This window comes from Myotis daubentonii, chromosome 4 (genome assembly GCF_963259705.1).
Source record: "Myotis daubentonii chromosome 4, mMyoDau2.1, whole genome shotgun sequence".
Classification (NCBI taxonomy): Eukaryota; Metazoa; Chordata; class Mammalia; order Chiroptera; family Vespertilionidae; genus Myotis; species Myotis daubentonii.
This window is the reverse complement of record NC_081843.1, coordinates 75,973,808-75,998,016: the sequence shown is the minus strand read 5'-3', so window position 1 is coordinate 75,998,016 and position 24,209 is coordinate 75,973,808. Positions and strand designations below refer to the sequence as shown.

General features: G+C 41.5%; 1 protein-coding gene across 1 annotated transcript in view; it reads left to right on the top strand.

Annotated features, from left to right (window-relative positions):
• Positions 1-24,209, top strand: part of SV2C (synaptic vesicle glycoprotein 2C) — a 161,223-nt gene that overhangs the window by 61,141 nt on the left and 75,873 nt on the right. The window contains exon 3 of the mRNA XM_059694290.1: positions 4,096-4,276. Coding sequence (XP_059550273.1) covers positions 4,096-4,276 — 181 coding nt within the window. The remainder of the gene's footprint in view (positions 1-4,095; positions 4,277-24,209) is intronic.

Genomic DNA, 24,209 nt, shown 5'->3' with positions numbered 1-24,209 from the left:
CTTTTCTTCTAAACCTCTCAGTGGTGGAGGAATTTAATTCCTCAAAATCATTCTTATCCTTCAGGATTCTCTCAGATGTTCCCTCCTCAGTAAAACTTTCCCAGAGGCCACAGTCAGAATCAGTAGCCACCTCCCGCCCCTCGGGTCCCAGTTACGCACCCATCAAACCACACACCTCACCAAACCACACACCTCACCAAACCACACACCTCACCAAACCACACACCTCACGGTTGGGCTCATTCAGCTATCTGCCTGTTGTCTCCCACTGACTTACAAGCCCTTTGAGCCATCTTGATGGTGTAGAGCAGTGGTTGGCAAACCGCAGCTCGCGAGCCACATGAGGCTCTTTGGCCCCGTGGCATGGGCCATGAAGTTTCCATCGCACTGTACGTGTGTGCCCGCACGTGGTATTTTGTGGAAGAGCCACACTCGAGGGGCCAGTTTGCCGACCACTGGTGTAGAGACGTGGAGCCCAGGCACCTGAGTGAACTCCTCAGCACTGTTCTGTCTTGGTCCTATGTCCTCAGGAGGCCATGGAAAGTTCTGGCCCGGATGCCCCTCTCTGTAGTGGCCATGATCAGATGGGGTTGTTGGAGGGTTGTGTGAAATAATGGGTGTGACACCAACTCCCTCCTCTCCTGAGTAGGTGTCTGATGAACATTTGCTATGTTTTACCTTCTCTAAGGTCAGGGAACATGACTTATAATCCTTACATTCTCACACTTCAGGAAAAGTCATGTAGAGTGGGTGCTTAACAAATTCTTTAAAGTTGAATTTAATATCCTGTCATTTAAGGAGATGGAGTGTATTTATTTTAGGCACAGCAATAATACGAGATGGAAGCAGAACTGTTTGGTTTTCCCCTAATAGCTGGTAGTGATTGCGTTTCTGAAGTTTATGAAATGTATTTTGAAGTAGTTATTAAAATTCTGACAGAGATTTATTTCTGGTTTGCTTAGTTGAGAAATCCTGAACACAAGTGGAAAAAAGATAAACACTATACAGGAAAAAGAAACTGTATTAACAGGTAGTTCTTATAGGATATCCATTTTTATATATTTATATGTATAAAATTTCTGGAAGAGTTACAAAAAATTGGTAATAGTAACCTTTGGGAAAAGGGTCAAGGGTAGAGGAGAAGGATCGTTTTATTTTCATTTTATACGTTTCTATATGGTTTGAATTTTTGGCCACGTAGGCATATTTGTTTGTTTAATAAATGTTAATAGGGATATCTGGGGGAATTGAAGGATGGGCCATTTTAATTTTACTCTTTTATATATTAAAACCCCTAATACATTTTAAAGTTTTATTTTTAAATGGCTTAAGTACCAAGTGCTAATGAGAAATGAGGGTTTTCTGCCCCTACCAAGTCCCTAAGCGTCTCCATCACAGAAGTCCAGGGTGAGCTCAGCCTTGACTACCTTCTGGGATGGGCTGTGTCCTCACACTACTGCTGGGTGGGGGGAACTAGCACCTAATTAGGAGCCTTAACGTACTGGAATCATCGCTTCATAAAGCCATGCTCTGGCTTAGTGAATACGAGGCTAAGCGACTGCCTGGAAGAAAGGGGATGACAGGATGTGGAGACCAGTCCGGCAGGAGTATCATCCCTCCCCCACCCGAAAAGCAGGGGAGTTGCCCTCCTTGGACCAAAGCATGGAAGCCAGTACTTTTTAACAACAGATTGGATTTTCATTTTCCCTTTGGCACCACCGAGCTGTTTTCAGCATTGACCCCTAAACCGCCACCAGGATTGGGAATGTGCCCCTTTGAAGTGTCTTAGAAGGAGTAGTGCACCCCTTGTCCTATGGGAGGGTAGAATGAAGCAGCATTTCCCCCTAGCTCCTGTCAATCATTTTCTGTTACCCCTGACTTAGCTAACTCTACGAAGGTGATGTCCAGGGAGAAGGCACCTCAGACATGTTGAGGTACTGCTTTCAATCCTAGGTGGCACCACCCACCACACAGGGGCCTGGACAAACTGGGATGTTTTCACAGGAGGCCAGCCAGGGTGTTGGAGGAACCATGACCACACTATACAATGAACCGCTGACTGACCGACTGGAATGTAGTCACCACTCACTTTTCTGTGATCAAATCGTTAACTTCTCTGTACCTCAGGCCCCCCCTCCCCCCAGTGAACTGGGCTTCCATAGTATTAACCTCCAAGGGTCGTCATGAGAGTAAATGAGTTCATTCACGTAAGCACTTAGAATTGGTAAGGGTTCAGCAAGTGCTAGTGATCATTGTTTTTGTTGTTGTTCCTGGGGCTGGGGCTCAAGAAAGACTCCCAAGTGCTCAGATTGCAGCAGCCACGGGCCACTCTTAATCTGTGGGAGCTCTCATTCGGATTCATAGGCATTTTTAAAGACACAGACATTATTATGAACAAGCTTAGCTACTGATTATTCTTCTGAGAATAAACAGAAGAGCAAACTTGAGCCTCTTATAAATAAGAGCTATTGCATATGCATTTCCCTGGGTGGATCTGTCTGCTTTTGGAATTCCTTTGCCTTGTGCTGATACATTCCTTTGCATTGTCTCCTGGACATGCATTGGGGCCCATGGTATGTGTAGTCTCTTTATTGAAAAGGATGATCTGTGTATGGTCAGCCCCATAGCTCAGAGACGAATATACCGTCCCACCCAGGCGAGGCTGGCCAGCCACCTCTTTGCAGTATCCGAGCCTAAAGGAAAGCAGCTTTGTTTTGCCTTGTTCTGCAATTGCTCCAACACTGGCCGTTCACTGTAGCTGTCTGAACTTGGCCGTCTGCAAAGCAGCATCCACATGTCATTGATGTGAGGGTCACCAGATTGTCAAGTGCTCTTTTTCTGGGTCTTATATTGATCCATTAATAGTGTGGTAAGCAAATGAATTCAGGACGAATGTTTAAGTGGGCTATTTCCCAAATGAATCCAAAGCAATACATCAGCCAGTGGTTGGTTTGTGTGTGTTTTTAAGCCTACAACTTAGATGCTGCTGAGTATCTTGAATGTGCCTTTGAAAAGGGGCTGTTCAAATGGTGCTTCGGTGAAGCAAGGGAAAAGTTAGAAATAAATGAAAGGTGTGTTCGCAGCTTTTTACTACACATGATCTTAGCCAAAAGGCCGAGAAGCGATATGTTCGCAGCTCTTTAAACACCACATTCAGATATAACTAACTTTCATTGTTAACTATGCCCCTTCCCCTGGACACTGCACACCCTTTTGGAAACCTCCCTGAAGTAACATTTGCCACATGTAATGCCATTAAATCCTGAGAAGGAACCTGGACAGGGTTTACGGGGCCGGATCTTTAGAAGAAGCAAGTGAATTAGAAAATTCAAGTGTATATACTCACTGACGCAACAGGGACATCTACCTAGCTCTTGGTTTTCCATTTGCTTCCTTATGGAAGCGAAGCCAACTGTGATGAGTGGCATCATTTCCGAAGTGCTGACAGCGATTTCCCTTCTCCTTACACTCCAAGAAAACGTTTCCTGTTAGGCACGGAGCGTGAGACTATTTTCAGATTAAATCTTGTAATCTCTGAACTCACCTTCCCCAGCTTTCTTTCCTCCCTAAGAGCCAGGGCTTTCAGAAGGGACTAGAGAGAAAGCACCCATGGAATCCTAAAGGGTCCCTAAGGGTCTGACCTTGGCCCAGGTCATGTGCTACAGGCAGAGACTGGAAGCAGACTGGGAATCCACTCTGACCTGGGAGCCCTTGACTCAGTCCCTCATCGGGGCCTTGTCATGGAGGTAAGTCAGGCATTCCGACCAAAGGGGATGTAACTGTGAGTCACATTATAGACTTGTTCTGTGTGGAGACTCCTTATGCCTGCCCGCTCTGTACCCATCCCCACAACTGGTGAGAATGTGACTGTTTTGTTTTTTGCCCTTGCCATTCATTGGTCATGGCAGCCAAAGGTAGCCCACAGAGCTTACCCCCCAACTTGAAGGCTGCTCAGTGTGTCCTAAAGGATATGTTTTTAGAGGAAACTTTTGCCATGCAAAATGCTGGAATGTATTTTGCTCCTTGTTCATTTGCTGTTACATGTGTCGTTTACTCTCAATGGCTGACTGTTTCTTTGTTTTCTGTGTGTTGCAGGCAGCATAGTCTACCTCGGGATGATGGTGGGGGCGTTCTTCTGGGGAGGACTGGCAGACAAAGTGGGAAGGAAACAGTCTCTTCTGATTTGCATGTCTGTCAACGGAACCTTTGCCTTCCTTTCTTCGTTTGTCCAAGGTTATGGCTTCTTTCTCTTCTGTCGCTTACTTTCTGGATTCGGGTAAGGTTTTCTCCTTCATATTTTATAGTAAAGTGTTTATTCGTCATAATTATACGTGTTCTCTACTCTAGAGGACCTCATTACCAAGAAATCATCCCTTAACACATCTCCTTCCCTATCTTCATGTCAGCGTTATGGACCATAATGCTGGTTCTTAGAAATGCAATTACCAGCATTTACATCCAGAAGAGAAGGGAACATATGTCCATGTTCTCATGGCTGATTCTTTTAGTATTTTACTTCTAGGAAATGGGTATTGTTTTAAATGGAAAGCTGTTTCCATGGCAGAGCACATTCATAAATGTATTTTTCTTCTGAAAATTTAATTCAAGCAAGAAATAGCTCTGGTCCTATATTATGGATAATTAAAAGTTTGAACCATTCAGGCACTCTCTTAAATCCAGGACAAGAGTGTCTCCAGTAAATGTTGTTTTATTGATCTATAATAACAGCATATTTAACTAGGTAGGAAGCCTGCTTCCTGAGATGGAATAGGTTTTTTTGTGTGTTTTTTTTAAGTTCTTGACTTTCTGTTGAACTAACAGAAGTTGTGCTGTTAGCCAAGTGCAATGGCATAGTACAGCCAATGGTGTAGTCATTTTCGTTAAAGAGCTTGAAGCACTTGCTACTACTAAGCCAGTCCAAGCTTAGGAACCCAGAAGCTCAATTAGGAGAGTCCAAGGAACTCTGCTTGGATAAGGAAAAAAATAGTAGAAATAAAAAATTTCTGATTTGTGCTTGAGCACTTTATTTTCATTAGAGACATTCTTTCTAAAGTGCATAGCATAAGATGAATCTATAGGAATCATATAAAATAAAATAAATAAATGGAGAAAGGGAAGGAGACAGTGCTGGGTTATGAATTTGAGCAGCATATCAGTTGTGGTTGTTGATGGTAAATGTGCCCACAGAGCAAAGCACAGTTTTGCCAGAAGAGAAAGTCAGAGAACTACAACATGCTTTTTTATTAATTACATAGAGTAGTACTTTAAAATCAGAGCTAAGATTAGCAGGAATATAAAGCATCAGAGAGAAAGTGCCTAAGTGGGTTACTTCAAGAGCACAAAGATTTCCCCATGCAGACTAATGGGTCACTTTTATAGCTCATTCAAAATAATTTTAAATTTTTATCTGATTTTCTTCTACAAGATTTGTATACATACTGAGATTGGTGTATTGTCCACAAATTTTTATAAACTTCTTTTTTAATCTTCTTACAGCCCCTCACATGCTACATTCTGCACACAATGGGCACTTTGCAAATATGAGACTAAATTGCACAAATTTCAGGAAATTTCATCAGAGTCAATACATTTCAGTAAGCCATTTGAGTAAACCTAGAGCAGTGGTCCTCAACCTTCTGGCCAAGTGCAGTGGCATAGTACAGCCAATAGTGTAGTCATTTTCGTTAAAGAGCTTGAAGCACTTGTTACTACTAAGCCAGTCCTTTAAATACAGTTCCTCATGTTGTGACCCAACCATAAAATTATTTTCGTTGCTACTTCATAACTGTAATGTTGCTACTGTTATGAATCATAATGTAAATATCTGATATGCAGGATGGTCTTAGGCGACCCATGTGAAAGGGTCTTTTGACCGCCAAAGAGGTCACGACCCACAGTGAAAACCACTGACCTAGAGGGTTAGAAAGTTTGGGGAAGTATAAAAATATTTTCTCCTTGGAAAATAAATGATCAGAATCAGTAATTTGCATTGAAATGGTGGAGGAAAGGAGCTTTTCCTCAGTCTTTGATGTTCAAAGCTCTGTGTGAGACTGGCTTGCATACACCGCTGACGTGGGAAGGTAATTTGGCTCATGGATTCAAGGGCTGCAACATTCCTAATTCTGAGCAACTTGAGACACCTGAGGAAGAACAGGTGTTATTTGCGGCTCTCTGTTAAAGGACCTTCTCAAAGTCCATGGGATAAGACATTCTTGCCCCCAGGAAAGGCCAAGTTTCCCTCTGCTTTCTACCTACATAATAACACTAGCCTGTCTGGAGAACGCTAATAGCCTAAGTTCTGAATTTTCCAGTCCTTTCCATTTGCAGTCTTATCCAGGAAATTCCAACCATATCCACAGACTCAAAAGTACCTGACGGTGGCCAAATTATTATGGCAATAGTAATAGCCAATCTGATGTGATATGATCAGCCCAGTTGACTGCAGAGAAGAGGGCCATTATGGTGGCTGCAAAATACTCAAAATGAATGGACTGTCCAGAAGCTAATTCAAGGGCAGCACAGAGCAGAGACTACTTGGGTATATTCATGACATCATCTTCTCTGTTGCAGATAAATCATCCTTCCGCTAGCAGGATGACCTCTAAATAACATAATTTACCTGGCAAAGCACAGCCAGTGTATTGCTAACTCAGCAAGCTCTCTAAGTTGTGATGCCAGAGGCAAGTGCACTGTGCCTTTGCGAAGTTGGCACAGGACTGGGAGTCCAGAGGCCAAGTCCATCTACCCTGCCCTGTACTGTGAGCCTCGGGAAAGTCACTCGGGTTCTCCAGGCTGATTCATCTTTTGGAAAGCTAGTATGAGGATCAAGTGAGATAATGTGTTAAAAGTACATGGTAGAGGAGGAAGTGTGGGATAATGTTTAGGAACAGTCCCCTATGGTTTGGCACTTACTGTTCTTTGTTCTTCGTACCAGTCCAGCCTGTGCTCACTGCCTCCGGATGACAGCAGAGGGAGAGTAAAAAAAGAGGCCTCTTTCTGGCTTTGAAATTTCAAGTCTTGCCCATGAGGGAAACAGAAAGGAGGAACCACAGGCAAAAGACTTGGGAGAAACCAGGGCAAGTAAAATGGCGCCTCCCTGCTCCCCAGAGTAGATGGAGATCCGCTCGCCTGGGGGCGGGGCTGAGAGGGGCCGCCACCTGAGCTTACCCGCCTGGCCCACGTGACAAAACTCCCACAGTTCTGTGAGATCCAGCAACTAAGGGGACCTGGGAAATGAAGTTAAAGAAAATGAAGAAAGATAGTGATCTTTCTTAGCTGAGTTTATGGGTAAAGTCAATGACAGAGGACTTTTTCATAAGTATTTTATTTATATATAGTTGGCATACAATATTATATTGGTTATACACAGTGTGGCAAAAGAAAGTATTTTCCAGTTGTTTGTATGGAAAATAATACAATCATTAATAAAAATGCAAGAATAAACTCCATATTTCATGTACTTTTAACTGTAAACCTATTTTTGCCCCACCTATATTTCAGGTGTATAATATAGTGACTCAACATTTTTTTTTAATATATTTTATTGATTTTTTACAGAGAGGAAGGGAGAGAGATAGAGAGTTAGAAACATCAATGAGAGAGAAGCATCGATCAGCTGCCTCCTGCACATCTCCCACTGGGGATGTGCCCGCAACCCAGGTACATGCCCTTGACCGGAATCGAACCTGGGACCCTTCAGTCCGCAGGCCGACTGCTGGGGTCCAGCCCCAGCAGGTCCAGGGGTCCCCAAAGGTGTGGACGGAGTCGGCGAAGAAGGAAGGACACGGAGACAGTGTTCAGTTGATCAGCAGCCTAGCCAGGATCTCCAGCCAAGTTCTGGTCTGGATCTCCAGAGAAGTTCTGCTTCGGATCTCCAGCGAGGTTCTGTATCCATGTTCCCTCGCTAGGTTCTCCAGCCAGGTTCTGTCCAGGCTCTCCAGTCAGGTTCAGTGTCCAGGTTCCAGTCAGGTTCTCCTGCCAATCTCTGTAGTCAGGTTCAGTCCAGGATCCCTTGCCATGTTCTCCCGCTAGGCTCTGTCTCTAGGCTCCGAGTAGATTCTGTCTTCTTGATTCTGTTCTAAGTTCTGAGTGTTTCTGTCTTGTTACAACTGTATTTATACCAGTTGATTCAATCCTATCAATCTCTATTACAAAGGTTAGGGCGTTTCTTATCTCCATTCCAGGGAGAAAAGATTATGTAGTTTAAGCATGATTGTTCGTAGTTAAAGGGATTAATTACCCGCCTGGCACTTAGTTGAGGGGTTTTATTCCCTCCCTAACTTCAGGGGAAAATCCCTACCTGGGGATTCAACCTTTCTCAGAGAGGTGACCTTGGTTAAAACACATAATGCCAAGAAGGTGAGCAAACATATTAAGAACAGTATGCCATATATGCCAGGTCCCTTGAAACAGCAAGGATGGACCGGCTCCCGGCAGCCGACGCTCCATCCACTGAGCCAAACCGGTTTCGGCGACTCAACATTTTTATACCTTACATCATGATCACCACACTAATTCTAATAACTGAGTGACTTGAGTTACTAGTAATCATCTGTTACCACACACATTTATCATAATATTATTGACTGTATTTCCCTTTCCCATTTCACCCTCCCCCCCAACTTCTCCCTTCTGGTAGCCATCCTTTGGTCTCTATGAGTCTGTTTTTGTTTTGTTTGTTCATTTGTTTTGTTTTATTGTTAGATTCCACATATAAGTGAAACCATATAGTATTTGTCTTTCTCTGCCTTACTTATTTCACTTAGCATAATACCCTATATATCATCCATGTTGTCACAAGTGGCAAGATTTTCTTCTTTTTTAATGCTGCATAATATTCCACTGTGTACACACACACACACACACACACACACAATATCTTCTTTATCAATTCACCTGTCGATGGACACCTAGGTTTTCCTCAGTAGCTCTAGAGTTCATCTGGACACTCTATCTCTGAATTGCTGGGTGGTCTCAGCCAAGTCTCTTTTTTTCTCTAACTCCACTCCAGTTCACCTCAAAAAACACTTCAGCACCTGCTCTACCCCTGAAACCATGCTGGGTCTTTCATGGATGTAGGTGAGCCCAGGCCCCGAGAAAGACCCGGGGAGTTCTCTTTTTGTGTTCTTGGTAGCACTTATTGATGCCTTAAAATATTTGCTTTTTATGTGTTTATTTTCCTCTTCCCCCAGCATGTGAATTCCAAGAGGATAGGGATTGACAAGACAAGTGTGTCTGCTCTTTAACTGCTTAGGTGCCCAACGTGGGCGTGGTTACTATAAAGGGTGGAGTCAAAGCAGCAGACTGCACAGACCTATATGTAGGGTGCACCCAGAAGTGAAATAGATACTAATTCTTACTTCATCTGTATAAGCAGAAGAGTTCTAGTCAAGTGAACAAAAGTTTAACTTGTATAATAAAAACAGAGAGTTCAATTACAAGAACTGAGCCAGTTTATAGATGAAGAACCCCTTGGATGAAAGATCCCGGGTCCCCTTGAGGAAAGATCCTGGTATATTACTGAAAATTTATACTGTCAATCTTTCAGCCTTCCTCAAGATACCTACAGCCTTTTACCAGGGTAATTGTGCATGAGGGAAAAGAAAATAATCAGACTTTTCAGGACTTATTACTGGGCACTGCTTCTGAACTGACACTCCAGGAGACCTAAATTGTTACTGTGGCCTGGCCAGTGTTGCTCAGTGGTTGAGCATTGACCTATGAACCAGGAGGTCACAGCTCAATTCCCAGTCAGGGCATATGCCTGGGTTCCAGGCTCAATCCCCAGTGTGGGGTGTGCAGGAGGCAGCCGATCAATGATTCTTTCTTATCGTTGATGTTTCTATCTCTCTCTCCCTTTCCCTTCCTCTCTGAAATAATAAAAGTACATTTTTTTAAAAGTCAGGGTAAGGATTTATGGAAGACAGATAATCATTGGAGTTTTAGCTCAGGTTCATCTCAAAGTGGGTTCAGTGGGTCCCTGAATCCATCCTGTGGTTATTTCCCAGGTCCCATTCTATCACAACTGAAAGAATCTTCACATTGGTACAGCACCTGCCTACTGGTTCCATACACTGGGAATCTCAGAGAAGGAGGAGAATTTCTGGGTCACAGTCTGCTCTAACCATCCAGTAATGGAACCAGGAATCCCCCAGCTAGGACTTAAGTTGCAGTTAAGTTCTTTTGAACTAGCTACTCTGTGGGTCCTAAAATCCAAGGACAAGATGCCTTCATGATGATTTTATTGAAAACACTGTAGGTTGTTCTATCTTATTTTATTGTTGAAACATTTGCAGCACTAGGTTATATTCCTGTTTCTGCATATAAGGAGACGGGAAGGAGCTCTGGCTTTAGCCTGATGACTATCGGGGCTTATGGTTTCATTGCCTCTAACTGTGCTTTCTGCTTAATTTACCACACCAAGTCATGAATATATCTTCTTAGTAACATAAATATGTCCAGCTGCTATATTCTGTGTGACTTTCAATATTTATTCAGTGCCAAGAATAAATTTCCTGCCGGGGACAACAGTGTTTTTGCAGAAATGAGGAATAAGGCATCACCAATTATTCAGCTGTCTCTCGCTTTCCTAAGTGAATCTCACTCCAGGGAACAGACACTTCCTTCTCCTCTTTTGTTACAGAAAATTAGAAAGATGGAAAATGGAATTGACACCATTGATTCATTTTCATTTGCCCAGGATTAAATTATTTGCTTCCAGTCACTGTTAATTATGGGGATGATAATGCTTCAGATGCTGGGCGATGTCCAGGTTGGGAGCTGCTCACTGAGGGCCTGGAGCTGCTGAGCATGAAGGTCAGGAGAAAAATATAATAACAACAGGAAGTGAGATGCAATTCCAATGTGTCTGTCTATCATAAGTGAATGGATAGTCACTTCTCCCTCTGCATACAGAGCCTCACAAATGCATACTTCATAGCTCTTGGCAATGTCCATCCACTAGCTAGCTATATTGTTACAATAACCAGAACGCCTTTGTTTTGTAGAAATGATCACCATTAACTGGAATTCTTCAAAGTGTTCTATATCTAGCATCTCATTTATGTCCACAAAATTTTTAAATAATTAGGAATGCAAAAATATTATGCCTTTTTTAAAATATATAATTTCATTGATTTCAGAAAAGAAAGAAGAGGGAGAGAGAGATTGAAACATCAATGATAAGAATCATTGATCTGCTGGCTCCTGCACACCCCCTACTGGGTACCGAGCCCGCAACCCAGGCATGGACTCTTGACCACAATCGAAACTGGGACCCTTCAGTTCCCAGGCCAGCGCTCTATTCACTGAGCCAACCCAGCCAGGGCATGCCTTTTTTTAAATTAGAAAATTGAGGCACAGATAGACTGACTTCCAAATGTTCAGTAGACCCCCACCCAGGTCTTCTGCATCTTAGTCTAATTCTAAGCTATAAGATTTTCCTTCAAAAGTAGTCTTTCTTGCCCTAACCGGTTTGGCTCAGTGGCTAGAGCGTCAGCCTGCGGACTCAAGGGTCCCGGGTTCGATTCCGGTCAAGGGCATGTACCTTGGTTGCGGGCACATCCCCAGTGGGGAGTGTGCAGGAGGCAGCTGATCGATGTTTCTCTCTCACTGATGTTTCTAACTCTCTATCCCTCTCCCTTCCTCCCTGTAAAAAATCAATAAAATATATATTTTTTAAAAAGTAGTCTTTCTTTTAAGATGTGTTTTACTTCCGTATCATATTGGAAAAATACAAACCCATTAAAAAATTTTCAAAACTTACATAGTACTCACCCTGTGAGAAATGCTGTGTTAAGCACTTTATAAATATTGTCTCATTTAAACCTAATGGTGACCCTAGGAGGAAGGTACTATTTATTCTACCAACGTTGTAGATGAGAAAATTGAGGCACAGAGAGGTTAAATAGCTGTCCAAGGTAAGAGGTTTCATCGTAGCCAGTCAGTCTGGTTCCAGAGCTCATGTTCATAACCACCAGACTGTGCTATCTCAGATTCAATGAGCAATGTCTCTGATTTCATAGGACACAATGCTCAATATATGATAGGCACTAAATAAATGTTTTTGAACAGACCAGTTCAGGAAGATTTCTGATTTAGAGAATCAAAATGGAAAGAACTCCCCCAATATGGAAGAAGAGGCAACAGACTAAACTAGCTTTAATCTAAAAGTAATCATAAACCCAAATTGTAAATAGAGAGTCAGTGTTTTCTTATGCCTATGTTGTCTGACAGGCCACATGTAGCAGCCAAGTACTTGAAATGTGGCCAAATTAAGATACCATAATTGCAAAATGCATAGCACTAAATTTCAGAAACTTAGCACATATAAAAGAACACAAAATATTTCATTGATTAATAATTTTATATTGATCACATGTCAAAATGATAATATTTGGATATATTGGGTTAAATGAATATATGTAAAAAATTAACTTCATCTGATTTCTGCTGTATTTTAATATCTTTTCTAGAAAATTAAAAAAATATATGTCATTCATGTGGTATTTCTATTGGAAAACATTGTCTTAGACAATGACTTTTATGAGAATTTCCAGCATAAAGTTGATCTTTTGGACACACTTTATTTTCCTGTATACCCTTTCGTAATGGTGCTGTTGATCTGAAGAGAGAAGTAACAGAGCAAAAGTTCTTTTAGACTCACAACCTGTAATTGTGAAAAATTAGCTATATGCACTCTTTAGAATTGGCCCTGTGAGCTCCTTGAGAGCAAGAACTTGTGATCTTCAAGCCTGTACTCCTAGCACCTGGTGATGTGCCTGGCTGAGTATAGCTGGGTTAGGGGGTGGATGGGGAGATGATAGATGGATGGGTAAATGGTGGATGGGCGGGAGGGTGAGTAGAGGAAGGAATGAGTAGATATGTACAGGCTGGAAAAGTCTGCATATTTTTATCATCATTTCTTACAGTTCATCATAATGATCATCTCTATTCATGACACTCTTTAGGTGCTGTAGGAATGAATGCATTCTTCCAGCTCTCTCAATAGGTAGATTAATCCAGGCAGCATTAGAATTCTGATCTATGACCAGTGGTACCAGGTATGCTGCTATCGACACATAGACTTCTGTAAGTTTGGGGGCTTAGGGCACCAATCTGATAGCAAATTGAAGCTACATTTTCTTAGAAACACAATTGTGTCCATTTAATTATTCATTTACATCTCAATCTTTTTAAAGTAATCACTTTCTACCAATTATTCTATTCATAGTTTATATAATATTGAACAACAGCAACTGCCCATGTTAAAGACTATTATTCTGCAAACGGTGGCTTTGGAGATTGGAGGACAAAAGCTATCCAAACCACCCATCAGTTTAGCACTGCCACTGGGCCTAGGAGATTCCCACTCTTGATGTGCTGAGTGGTTTAGTTACTATTAAGTGTTCTCCTGTTACTATCTTGATTACTCACAATAGCCGTATGACTTCTAGTCAATATAGCAAGCTCATTTTCTGTGCAAACCCAGCTCATTCAGAGCCCGTTAGATCTCTGTTCTTTCATCTAAGCCTCTGAACAACCTCCTCTGTGATCGCCTATTTGCTTTCATGAAGAAGTCGCTGAAAAGCCCATCCTTGGGGCTGCTGCTTTTAAATGTTATTTCTGTGTCCAATTTAAAACATAATTCATTGCTTCTGAATTGCTCTGCAACTTGCCTGTGTCTTCCTTCCTCTTTTGTTGATTCTGAGTAAGGATTCAAAGGGTGTTTTTCATGCAAATTATCTGTAACTGTGATTTCTGCATAGGCAACATCATTCACTGTTCTTCTTATAAACCCATACTACTGTCTAGAGAGCTCTTGGTGGATTTTGCCCTCTGTGTTTCACCTGTATGAACCTGTGACTTTACAACAGTTATTCTTCCTTATTCATGTTCTCCCTTAACACCCGTTTCCCAATGGAAATGGGAAAGTGGAAGATTGAGGTAAGGGACTGTTTTGAAATCACGTGGTGAAATAAGTTAGAATGAAATTATTCTGTTACAGGCTCACTGGAGAATGAAAGCAGAGCAGAATTACTCAGTAGAATCCCTCCTGGGGACAGAAAGTCATCAGACATCCCATAATTTCTCCCCTAAGATGTCACACTTCAAGCCATTTTAAGTACAATTATTTTTATCTGCAACCTCACTCTTCCATTGCAGAAGCCCGAATTCCCACCCTTCTCAATAGCCAGCATAAGTCAGTGTGATGAGGGGCAGGGACAAACAGTCCATCCCTAAGCTGCCACCTGAGCTGGAGGTGTGGCTGTGAAGTGTACAGACCTTAGGACCACCAGGCTCCCAGTTTTTCCTCATGATTTGTGGAAACAGTGATATTGGTCGTTCTCCTTCCTCTTGCCGTGATAAACTGGTTGAACTTACGTGCCTCATTCTCCCGACAGAGGAGGAATCCTGTCTGTAAAGCTGATACACCCTTTGCCCTACACAGTATCCCACTCATGAATTTGTCTTAAATTACTGGGGAAAATCTATGTTTCATGATATTCACCAGATGCCTAGTGTTGAGTCAAATACAGAACGTTTGAGGAACTTGTGTGTGTCTATGTGCATGCTCATATGTAGAATGGGGTGGGAGAGGTCTCCCAACTCATTCTAGGAATGTTTTGCTTTTGTTTATTGATTTCAGATAGGAAGGGAGAGGGAGAGAGAGAGAAAGAACATCAATGATGAGACAGAATCATCGATTGGCTGCCTTCTGCATGCCCCACACTGGGGATCGAACATGTGCCCTGACTGGGAATTGAACCGTGGTTCATAGTAGATGCTCAACCACTGAACCACACCAGCTGGGCAGGAATATGTTTTAATACAGTTTTATTTAGTTTCTTTATATTCCTATAATTAAAGTTGTACAAACCTAAAATTAATATTATTAGGAAATAATCCCAATTCTGAAATGCCAGATATCAGTGTTCTATTTCATTGTGTCAATTCAACTATTTGGAATCCACCTATGTAGAATGTGGATTTTCATTATTTCCTCTGTGCCTCCTATTGCCATGGATAATTGAGATTTGACCCTTTTGACAGCTAATGAAATAGACTTAATATCCAATTCTGAGAAAATTCCTTCATAAGCACCCTGATCTAATTGCTTCATCATTGTAAACATAAATTATGTAAACGACACATAAGCATTCTGATGGGGAATGGAATAGTAATAGTTAACATCATAGTACACTGTAATGTTTTTCTCGCCTAAAGGATATCACAGTAAGAAAAGGAGCAATGTTTTCCCCAAGAAATGTGAATGCTTGGGTTGTTTTATAGGTCTCTGAATCTGAAGGACTTTGCAAAGGATTTACATAGATTCCCTCCCTCATTTTCAGACTCATTCATCCACTGATATTGGAGTTCCTTGCTGTCTGTCGTACAAACATAATCTCTTGAAAAAATAATCTCTTGAAAAAAGAGGCATTGAATCAAAACCAGCTGGATTGCTCATATGCCCTTATAAGTTGGTAATCTCTTTTATGCAACATGATTTGTTTAAAACTAATAGGCGAGTCTACAGCCTTCCACTTGCCGTCTTAGTCACCCTGGAGTGCATTGATCTCAGTTCAGCATGGCCTGGCATATCCTGACATGCAATTGTGCCTTCGCGAAGTGTGAGTTACTGCTCTTACATATGAACTGTCCAGAATCCTGATGAAACATTAATTAGGATGTGGAAAGTCAATAAAAACTGGGACTCTTTTTAAACATTGAGAAGTGAGGCCACAGAAGTGGGACCTTATGGTGCAGAGAAACGAATGCATCACACCGAGTAGAAAAAATAATAGTGTCAAATGATTCAAGATGCAGACATTTTATTTCCCATTAAAATTGTGTGTTGTCATGAAACCATTTTAAATCTGTTCAAGACTTTGTTTTTTTTTTTTTTTTTTTTTTTTTTTTTTTTTTTTGTATTTTTTTTTATTTATTTATTTTTTATTGCTTAAAGTATTACAAAGGGTATTACATATGTATCCATTTTATCCCCCCGCCCTAGACAGTCCCCTAGCCTCCCCTATCACCCAGTGTCTTATGTCCATTGGTTATGCTTATATGCATGCATACAAGTCCTTTAGTTGATCTCTGACCCCTACCTCCTGCCCCCCAACCCTCCCCAGCCTTCCCGCTGCAGCTCGACAATCTGTTTGAGGCAGCTCTGCCTCTGTATCTATTATTGTTCAAAAGTTTATAATGGTCTCTATTGTCCACGAATGAGTGAGATCATGTGGTATTTTTCCTTTATTGACTGGCTTATTTCACTTAGCATAATGCTCTCCAGTTCCATCCATGACGTTGCAAATGGTAAGAGTTCCTTCCTTTTTACAGCAGCATAGTATTCCATCGTGTAGATGTACCACAGTTTTCTAATCCATTCATCTACTGATGGGCACTTAGGCTGTTTCCAGATCTTAGCTATGGTGAATTGTGCTGCTATGAACATAGGGGTGCATATATCCTTTCTGATTGGTGTTTCTGGTTTCTTGGGATATATTCCTAGAAGTGGGATCACAGGGTCAAATGGGAGTTCCATTTTCAGTTTTTTAAGGAAACTCCATACTGTCTTCCATAGTGGCTGCACCAGTCTGCATTCCCACCAGCAGTGCACAAGTGTTCCTTTTTCTCCACATCCTCTCCAGCACTTGTCGTTTGTTGATTTGTTGATGATAGCCAGTCTGACAGGTGTGAGATGGTACCTCATTGCTGTTTTGATTTGCATCTCTCGGATGATTAGTGACTTTGAGCATGTTTTCATATGTCTCTTGGCTTTCTGGATGTCCTCTTTTGAAAGGTGTCTATTTAGGTCCTTTGCCCATTTTTTGATTGGATTGTTTATCTTCCTTTTGTTAAGTTGTATGAGTTCCCTATAAATTTTGGAGATTAGGCCCTTATCAGATATGTCATTGGCAAATATGTTTTCCCACACAGTGGGTTTTCTCGTTGTTTTGTTGATGGTTTCTTTTGCTGTGCAGAAGCTTTTTATTTTGATGTAGTCCCATTTGTTCATTTTTTCTTTAGTTTCAAGTGCCCTAGGAGCTGTATCAGTGAAGAAATTGCTTCGGCATATGTCTGAGATTTTCTTGCCTTTGGATTCTTCTAGAATTTTTATGGTATCCTGTCGTACATTTAAGTCCTTTATCCATTTTGAGTTTATTTTTGTGTATGGTGTAAGTTGGTGGTCTAGTTTCATTTTCTTGCATATATCTGTCCAATTTTCCCAACACCATTTATTGAAGAGACTATCTTGGCTCCATTGTATGTTCTTGCCTCCTTTGTCAAATATTAATTGAGCATATTGGTTCGGGCCGATTTCTGGGCTCTCTATTCTATTCCATTGATCTATATGCCTATTCTTGTGCCAGTACCAGGCAGTTTTGAGAACAGTGGCTTTGTAATACAACTTGATATCTGGTATTGAGATCCCACCTACTTTGTTCTTTTTCAGGATTGCTGCAGCTATTCGGGGTCTTTTTTTATTCCAGATGAATTTTTGGAAAGTTCGTTCTAGATCTGTGAAGTATGCTGTTGGTACTTTAATGGGAAGTGCGTTGAATTTATAGATTGTTTTGGGTAGTATGGACATTTTGATGATGTTGATTCTACCAATCCATGAACACGGTATGTTCTTCCATCTGTTTATGTCTTCCTCTATGTCTTTTTTCAACGTCCTGTAGTTTTCTGAGTAGAGGTCTTTTACCTCTTTAGTTAAGTTTATTCCTAGGTAGCTTAGTTTTTTCGGTGCAATGGTAAACGGGATTGTTTTTATAATCTCTCTTTCTGAAAGTTCACTATTGGTGTATAGAAATGCCTCAGATTTCTTGGGGTTAATTTTGTATCCTGCTACATTGCCAAATTCATGTATTAAGTCTAGTAGCTTTTTGATGGAATCTCTAGGGTTTTGTATGTATAATATCATGTCGTCTGCAAATAAGGACAGTTTTACTTCCTCTTTTCCAATTTGGATGCCTTTTATTTCTTCTTCTTGCCGAATTGCAATGGCTAACACTTCCAGTACTATGTTGAACAGGAGTGGTGAGAGGGGGCATCCCTGTCTTGTTCCTGTTCTTAGGGGAAATGGTGTTAGTTTTTGTCCGTTGAGTATGATGTTGGCTGTGGGCCTGTCATATATGGCTTTTATTATGTTGAGGTATGATCCTTCTACTCCCACCTTGCTGAGAGTTTTTATCAAAAATGGGTGTTGAATTTTGTCAAATGCTTTTTCTGCGTCAATTGATATGACCATGTGGTTTTTTTCTTTCAATTTGTTTATGTGATGTATCACGTTTATTGATTTGCGGATATTGTACCATCCTTGCATCCCTGGGATAAATCCTACTTGGTCATGGTGTATGATCTTTCTGATGTACTGCTGGATCCGATTTGCTAAGATTTTGTTGAGGATTTTGGCATCTATGTTCATGAGGGATATTGGCCTGTAATTCTCTTTCATTGTGTTGTCTTTACCTGGTTTTGGTATTAGGGTGATGCTGGCTTCATAGAATGAGCTTGGAAGTGTTCCTTCCTCTTGAATTTTTTGTAGTAGTCTGAGGAGGATAGGTTTTAGTTCTTCCTTGAATGTTTGGTAAAACTCCCCTGTGAAGCCGTCTGGTCCTGGGCTTTTGTTTGATGGAAGCTTTTTGATGACTGCTTCAATTTCTTCCATAGTTATTGGCCTGTTGAGATTTTTAGATTCTTCCTGATTGAGTTTTGGAATGCTGTATTTTTCTAGGAATTTGTCCATTTCCTCCAGGTTGTCTAGTTTGTTGGAGTAAAGCTGTCCATAGTATTTTTTAACAATCATTTGTATTTCTGTGGGGTCTGTTGTTATTTCGCCTCTATCGTTTCTGATTTTATTTATTTGGGTCCTCTCTCTCTGCTTCTTGGTGAGTCTGGCTAGAGGTTTATCAATCTTGTTTATCCTTTCAAAGAACCAGCTCTTGGTTTCATTGATTTTCTGTATTGTTTTTTTGGTCTCTATGTCATTTATTTCTGCTCTAATCTTTATTATCTCCTTCCTTCTGCTCACTCTGGGGTTTTCTTGTTGCTCTCTTTCTAATTCTTTGAGTTGTAGAGTTAGATGATTTACTACCATTTTTTCTTGTTTTTTGAGATAGGCCTGTAGAGCTATAAACTTCCCTCTCAGGACTGCTTTCAATGTGTCCCATAGGTTTTGGATTGTTGTGTTTTCATTGTCATTAGTTTCCAGGATGTTTTTAATTTCTTCTTTGATCTCATTGGTAACCCAATCAATATTTAATAGCATGCTATTCAGCTTCCAGGTGTTTGAGTATTTTGGGTTGTTTTTATTGTAGTTTATTTCTAATATTATGCCATCGTGGTCTGCGAAGATGCTTTTTATGATTTCAATCTTCTTGAATTTGGGGATACTTTGCTTGTGACCCAATATGTGGTCTATTTTTGAATATGTCCCATGAGCACCTGAGAAGAACGTATATTCTCTGGCTTTGGGGTGAAGTGTTCTGAAGATGTCTATTAAGTCCATCTGATCTAGTGAGTCATTTAGGATTGCTGTATCTTTGCTGATTGTTTGTCTATAGGACTTATCCAGTGCTGTCAATGGTGTATTAAAGTCCCCTACTATGATTGTATTGTTGTCGATCTCTCCTTTGATATTTTCCAGGAGTTTTTTTATGAATTTGGGTGCTCCTACATTGGGTGCATATATGTTTACCAGGGTTATATCTTCTTGTTGTATTGATCCCTTTAGTATTATGAAGTGGCCTTCCTTATCTCTTGTTAAGGCCTTCACTTTGAGGTCTATTTTGTCCGATATAAGTATTGCTACCCCAGCTTTCTTTTCCTTTCCATTTGCCTGAAAGATATTTTTCCATCCTTTCACTTTCAGTCTGTGTGAGTCCCTTCTAATGAGGTGGGTTTCTTGTAGACAGCAGATGTATGGGTCATGTTTTTTTATCCATTCAGCCACTCGATGTCTTTTGGTTGGAGCATTTAGTCCGTTTACGTTTAAAGTTATTATTGAAAGGTACTTGTTTGTAGCCATTTCTTTTTGTGTGTGTGTGTGGCTGTTTTCTTTCTGAGCTTTTTATTTCTTCTTTTTATACCAGTCCCTTTAGCATTCCTTGCATTGCTGGCTTGGTGGTGACAAACTCCCTTAGTCTTTTTTTGTCTGTGAAGCTTCTTATTTCCCCTTCAAGTTTGAATGATAGCCTTGCTGGATAGAGTATTCTTGGATTCAGTCCTTTGCTTTGCATCACTTTGTAAATTTCAGTCCATTCTTTTCTGGCCTGATGTGTTTCTGTTGAGAAGTCATTTGACAATCTAATGGGAGATCCCTTGTATGTAACTTTCCGTCTCTCTCTTGCAGCCTGTAAGATTCTCTCTTTGTCCTGAACATTTGCCATGGTGATTATGATGTGTCTTGGTGTGGGTCTTTTCGGGTTCACCTTGTTTGGGACTCTCTGGGCTTGTGTGACTTTTTTCTTCCCCACCTCAGGAAAGTTTTCTGATATTATTTCTTCGAGTAGGTTTTCTAATCCTTGTTCATCTTTCTGTTGTTCTGGTACTCCTATTATTCGTATGTTGTTTCGTTTCATGTTGTCCCAAAGCTCCCTTAGGCTCTCCTCCTGTCTTTTAATTTTTTTCTCCAATTGCAGTACATTTTGGGTGTGTTTTGCTTCCTTGTCTTCTAATTCACTTATTCGGTCCTCCGCTTCTCCTAGTCTACTGTTGATACTTTCAATGGAGTTTTTCATTGCAGCTATATCACTCTTCATTTCTTCTTGGGTCTTACTTAGGTTGTTGATTTTTTCATCTGTTTCTTCTAGCTTCTTCCATATGTTATCGATTTTTTCATCTGTTTCTTCTAGCTTCTTCCATATGTTATCGATTTTTTCATCTGTTTCTTCTTGCTTCTTGCAGAGGTTGTCGATTTTTTCCTCCATCCGGTTTATGCACTCTAGGATCCTTATTCTGAATTCTTTATCTGTCATGTTGCATGCCTCTGTATTACTTAGCTGCTTTTCTGGAGAGTCCTCCTTCTCTTTCCTTTGGGGGTTTCTTTGTCTACCCATGTTTGATCTCACTGACATATCTAGACGTTGAGTTGTTCAGTGGTTGCTCCCTTGGTGGCAGTGACTCCTTGGTCTGTGGTTGCTCTTCGGGCGGTTGCGGTAGCAGCTGCTCTTCAGTTGGCAGCAGCTCCTCTGGTGGGTGCTGTTCACAGCTGTGGTGGCTCTTCTGGCTGGTGGGGCGAGGTTTCACGTACAGCTGCTGTTCCTCAGCATAGGATGAGGTGCTCAGGAGGTTGCTGTTGCTTGGATCTGCTGCGTTGATTTAAAGGCACAAAATACAACACAACAAGGCACCACGTACCAGGCACTATACACAAATATATTCACGATATTAATAACCCCAATTAAAGGTGACCACCTGAATTAAGAGAATTAGGGGATAAGGAAGAAGGAAGAGAAAAAGATAAAAGAGAAAAAGGAAAAGAAAAGTAGGGACCAAAAAAAGGGAGTGCAAAAATGAAATTGGGAAAAAGGAAGGGGGAAAATAAAAGCGAGAAAAGAAAAGAAAAAAAAAAAAGAGCGAAAAGAGAGAATGAAGTGGAAGAGGGAAGAGACTTTTTATATGAGGAGAATACTCCTATAGAACAGCCATTAATCCCAACAAATTCCAGCAACAGCTCCCTGGATATGAATGCAAACTAGAAACAACCAATAATATAACGATGAAAATAGAATGGTGAACACTAATCCCAAAATAAAATAAAGAAAAAATAAAATGGCACTTTAAAAAATGGTAAAATGGTAGCAGTAATAATACTGGTTAAAAATAAGAAGGTAGTAATTAAAAGGGTAAAATCAGGTGATGGAAAAAGAAGAAAAGAAAGAAAAAAAAGAAGAAGAAAAAAAAAAAAGAACAGAAAAAAAAAGAATGAAAAAAAAAATTGGTTTCTTAGTTAAAAAGTGAAAAAAGAAAAAAAAAATTGCAGTAGTGAAGGTCCTTCGTTTCTTCTATTCTTCAGTGTGGCTCGCCTTAGACCTTCCAGGTATTCAGGAGAGTGTTGAGTTTCCCTGCGATATACTGTTCCTCTGTGTTGTAAACCACAGTCCTTATTTTAAAGCATGCCGCATTTATTTCCCAGACTGCCTTATTTTGTGTTTAGCAAAGAGTCAGTTTGTGGGTCAGCCTCTGGGTGGCAGTGTTCTGGGGTTGGCCTCTGAGGCTATAGGGCCTCTCTGTCCAGTGGAAGTTCACTGCCCAGAGCTGACTGCGTAATAGTTAGTTACTGGCGCTATGTTGTTGCTGGGATTGAAAATCCCCCTATAGGCCAGACCCTGTTAACTCCCAGGGACTGATCAGGTTATCTTAATCCTTGATCTCCTACAGGGTGGAATCTGGGTGTGGCTGTGCTCCTTGCCTGGGGGCTGGGGGGAGGAGACTCCCTCTCAGGAGCGGGTGGCTGCCCCAGTCCCAGGCTCTGGGGTGTCTCAGCACTCAATTCACTACCACCTCTCCCGGCTCCCCCTCTTTCCCCAGTCTCTCCCCAGATTCCACTCCTCCGCACACTCTCCCTCTCTTCAGCACAGGTGAGTGTCTGTATCCGAAATGTCCCATGAACAGGATTCAATGAAAACAGACAAACAAACGCCGGCCGCGGAAACGGGGAAGGCTTGGTTTCTGTAAGCTTCTTCTCTTACCGGGACTGCATGGTCAGGTCAGCTCTTCAGGCTGCCCCCTTTAGGCTCAGTCCTCCGTGATCACAGAACCCAGCTCTCAATTTCCCTGGCGGCGCCAGGAATCCCGCGGTTCTCCTTTCCCCCGTCAGGGGCTGTGCCTGTCCCAGGGGACGCGGCTGTCTGCCACGTGGTCTCCCTCCGACTCTCTGGGCTCAGAGGTCTGGCAAACTTTCCTGCCCAAATCCCTGTTTTTTTTTTACCTTACCAGGGGAGTTCTGCTCTTCCCGGCTGTAAACCCTCTCACCAGCTGAGCAATTTCGCCAATTCGGTGTGAGTGTTACTAGCTTCAGCTGCTCGTTCCATTTGCTCCGGGACACGACCTGGGACACGTCTGCCTATATCGCCGCCATCTTGGTTCTCCAAGACTTTGTTGAATGTTTCAATTCAACTAGCTGTCCATGGTTTGAGGTCCTCAGCAAGCCGACAGAGGATTGTGTGCCTGACGTGGTGAGGCACCGAGCCAGCTCTGACAACCGCCACTCACGCTTGTTTCTTGTTGGGGGTCTGGTTGATGGACTGGGAGCTGTCTGGCTACCCTGGTGTGATGGCACTAAATTGTGCTGCATCTGAAGTCATGTGGAATCATATTTCTAGAAATTTTAGTACAACTGCCACATTCATAGCCCAAGGAAACACATATAGATGCTTTCAGCTAGTGATTTTTAAACTCTTGGAACAGCAACACTCATTAAGAAACACACTGGGACCCTAGCTAGTGTTTCTCAGTGGAGAGAACACTGGCCCCCACACCAAAGGGTCCCGAGTTCAATTTCTGGTCAAGGGCATATACCTGGGTTGCCATTCGCGCCTTGCCCCTGGTTGGGTTGCATGCGGGGAGCAACCAACCAGTGTGTCTCTCTCATGTCAATGTTTCTCTCCCTCCTTCCCTCCTACTCTCTCTCTGAAAAAGCAATGGAATAAAATAGACACAAGTGAGGATTAAAAAAACACCAAAAAAAGAAACACATTGGGACTCATTATACATTTTCATGTGTATGCATACACATGAAACATTATAAATATGTCTGTAATGGAGACAAAAGTTTCATGAAATGATACTTATCCTAATTCTTGAGTGTACTCAAATATCTTTATTTAATTTTTTAAAATGTTGCTTACAGATACTACATTAATTTTGTAGCCCACAGATTGAAAAATATTGGCCTAAGTGGTCTGCCCATACCCAGCAGTACCCAACTCCCACATCACTGTAAGCAGGGCACACTCATGAAATGGTGCCATATTTTGACCTACCCATTGAGGCGGAATGACATTACAGATCCTGCATTCTCCTACAGATGTGGCCTTTCTCCACATTGCATTTGCTAAGCTTACTGCCAATACTTGTTGATCATACCAAAGGCTCCAAAGAAATCAGTTATCGCCAAATGGAAAAACACATATTTTACTTCTCACCATCAAATTTGCATGAAATGTCAATACCAATTTACCTTACAAAAATCTGAACGA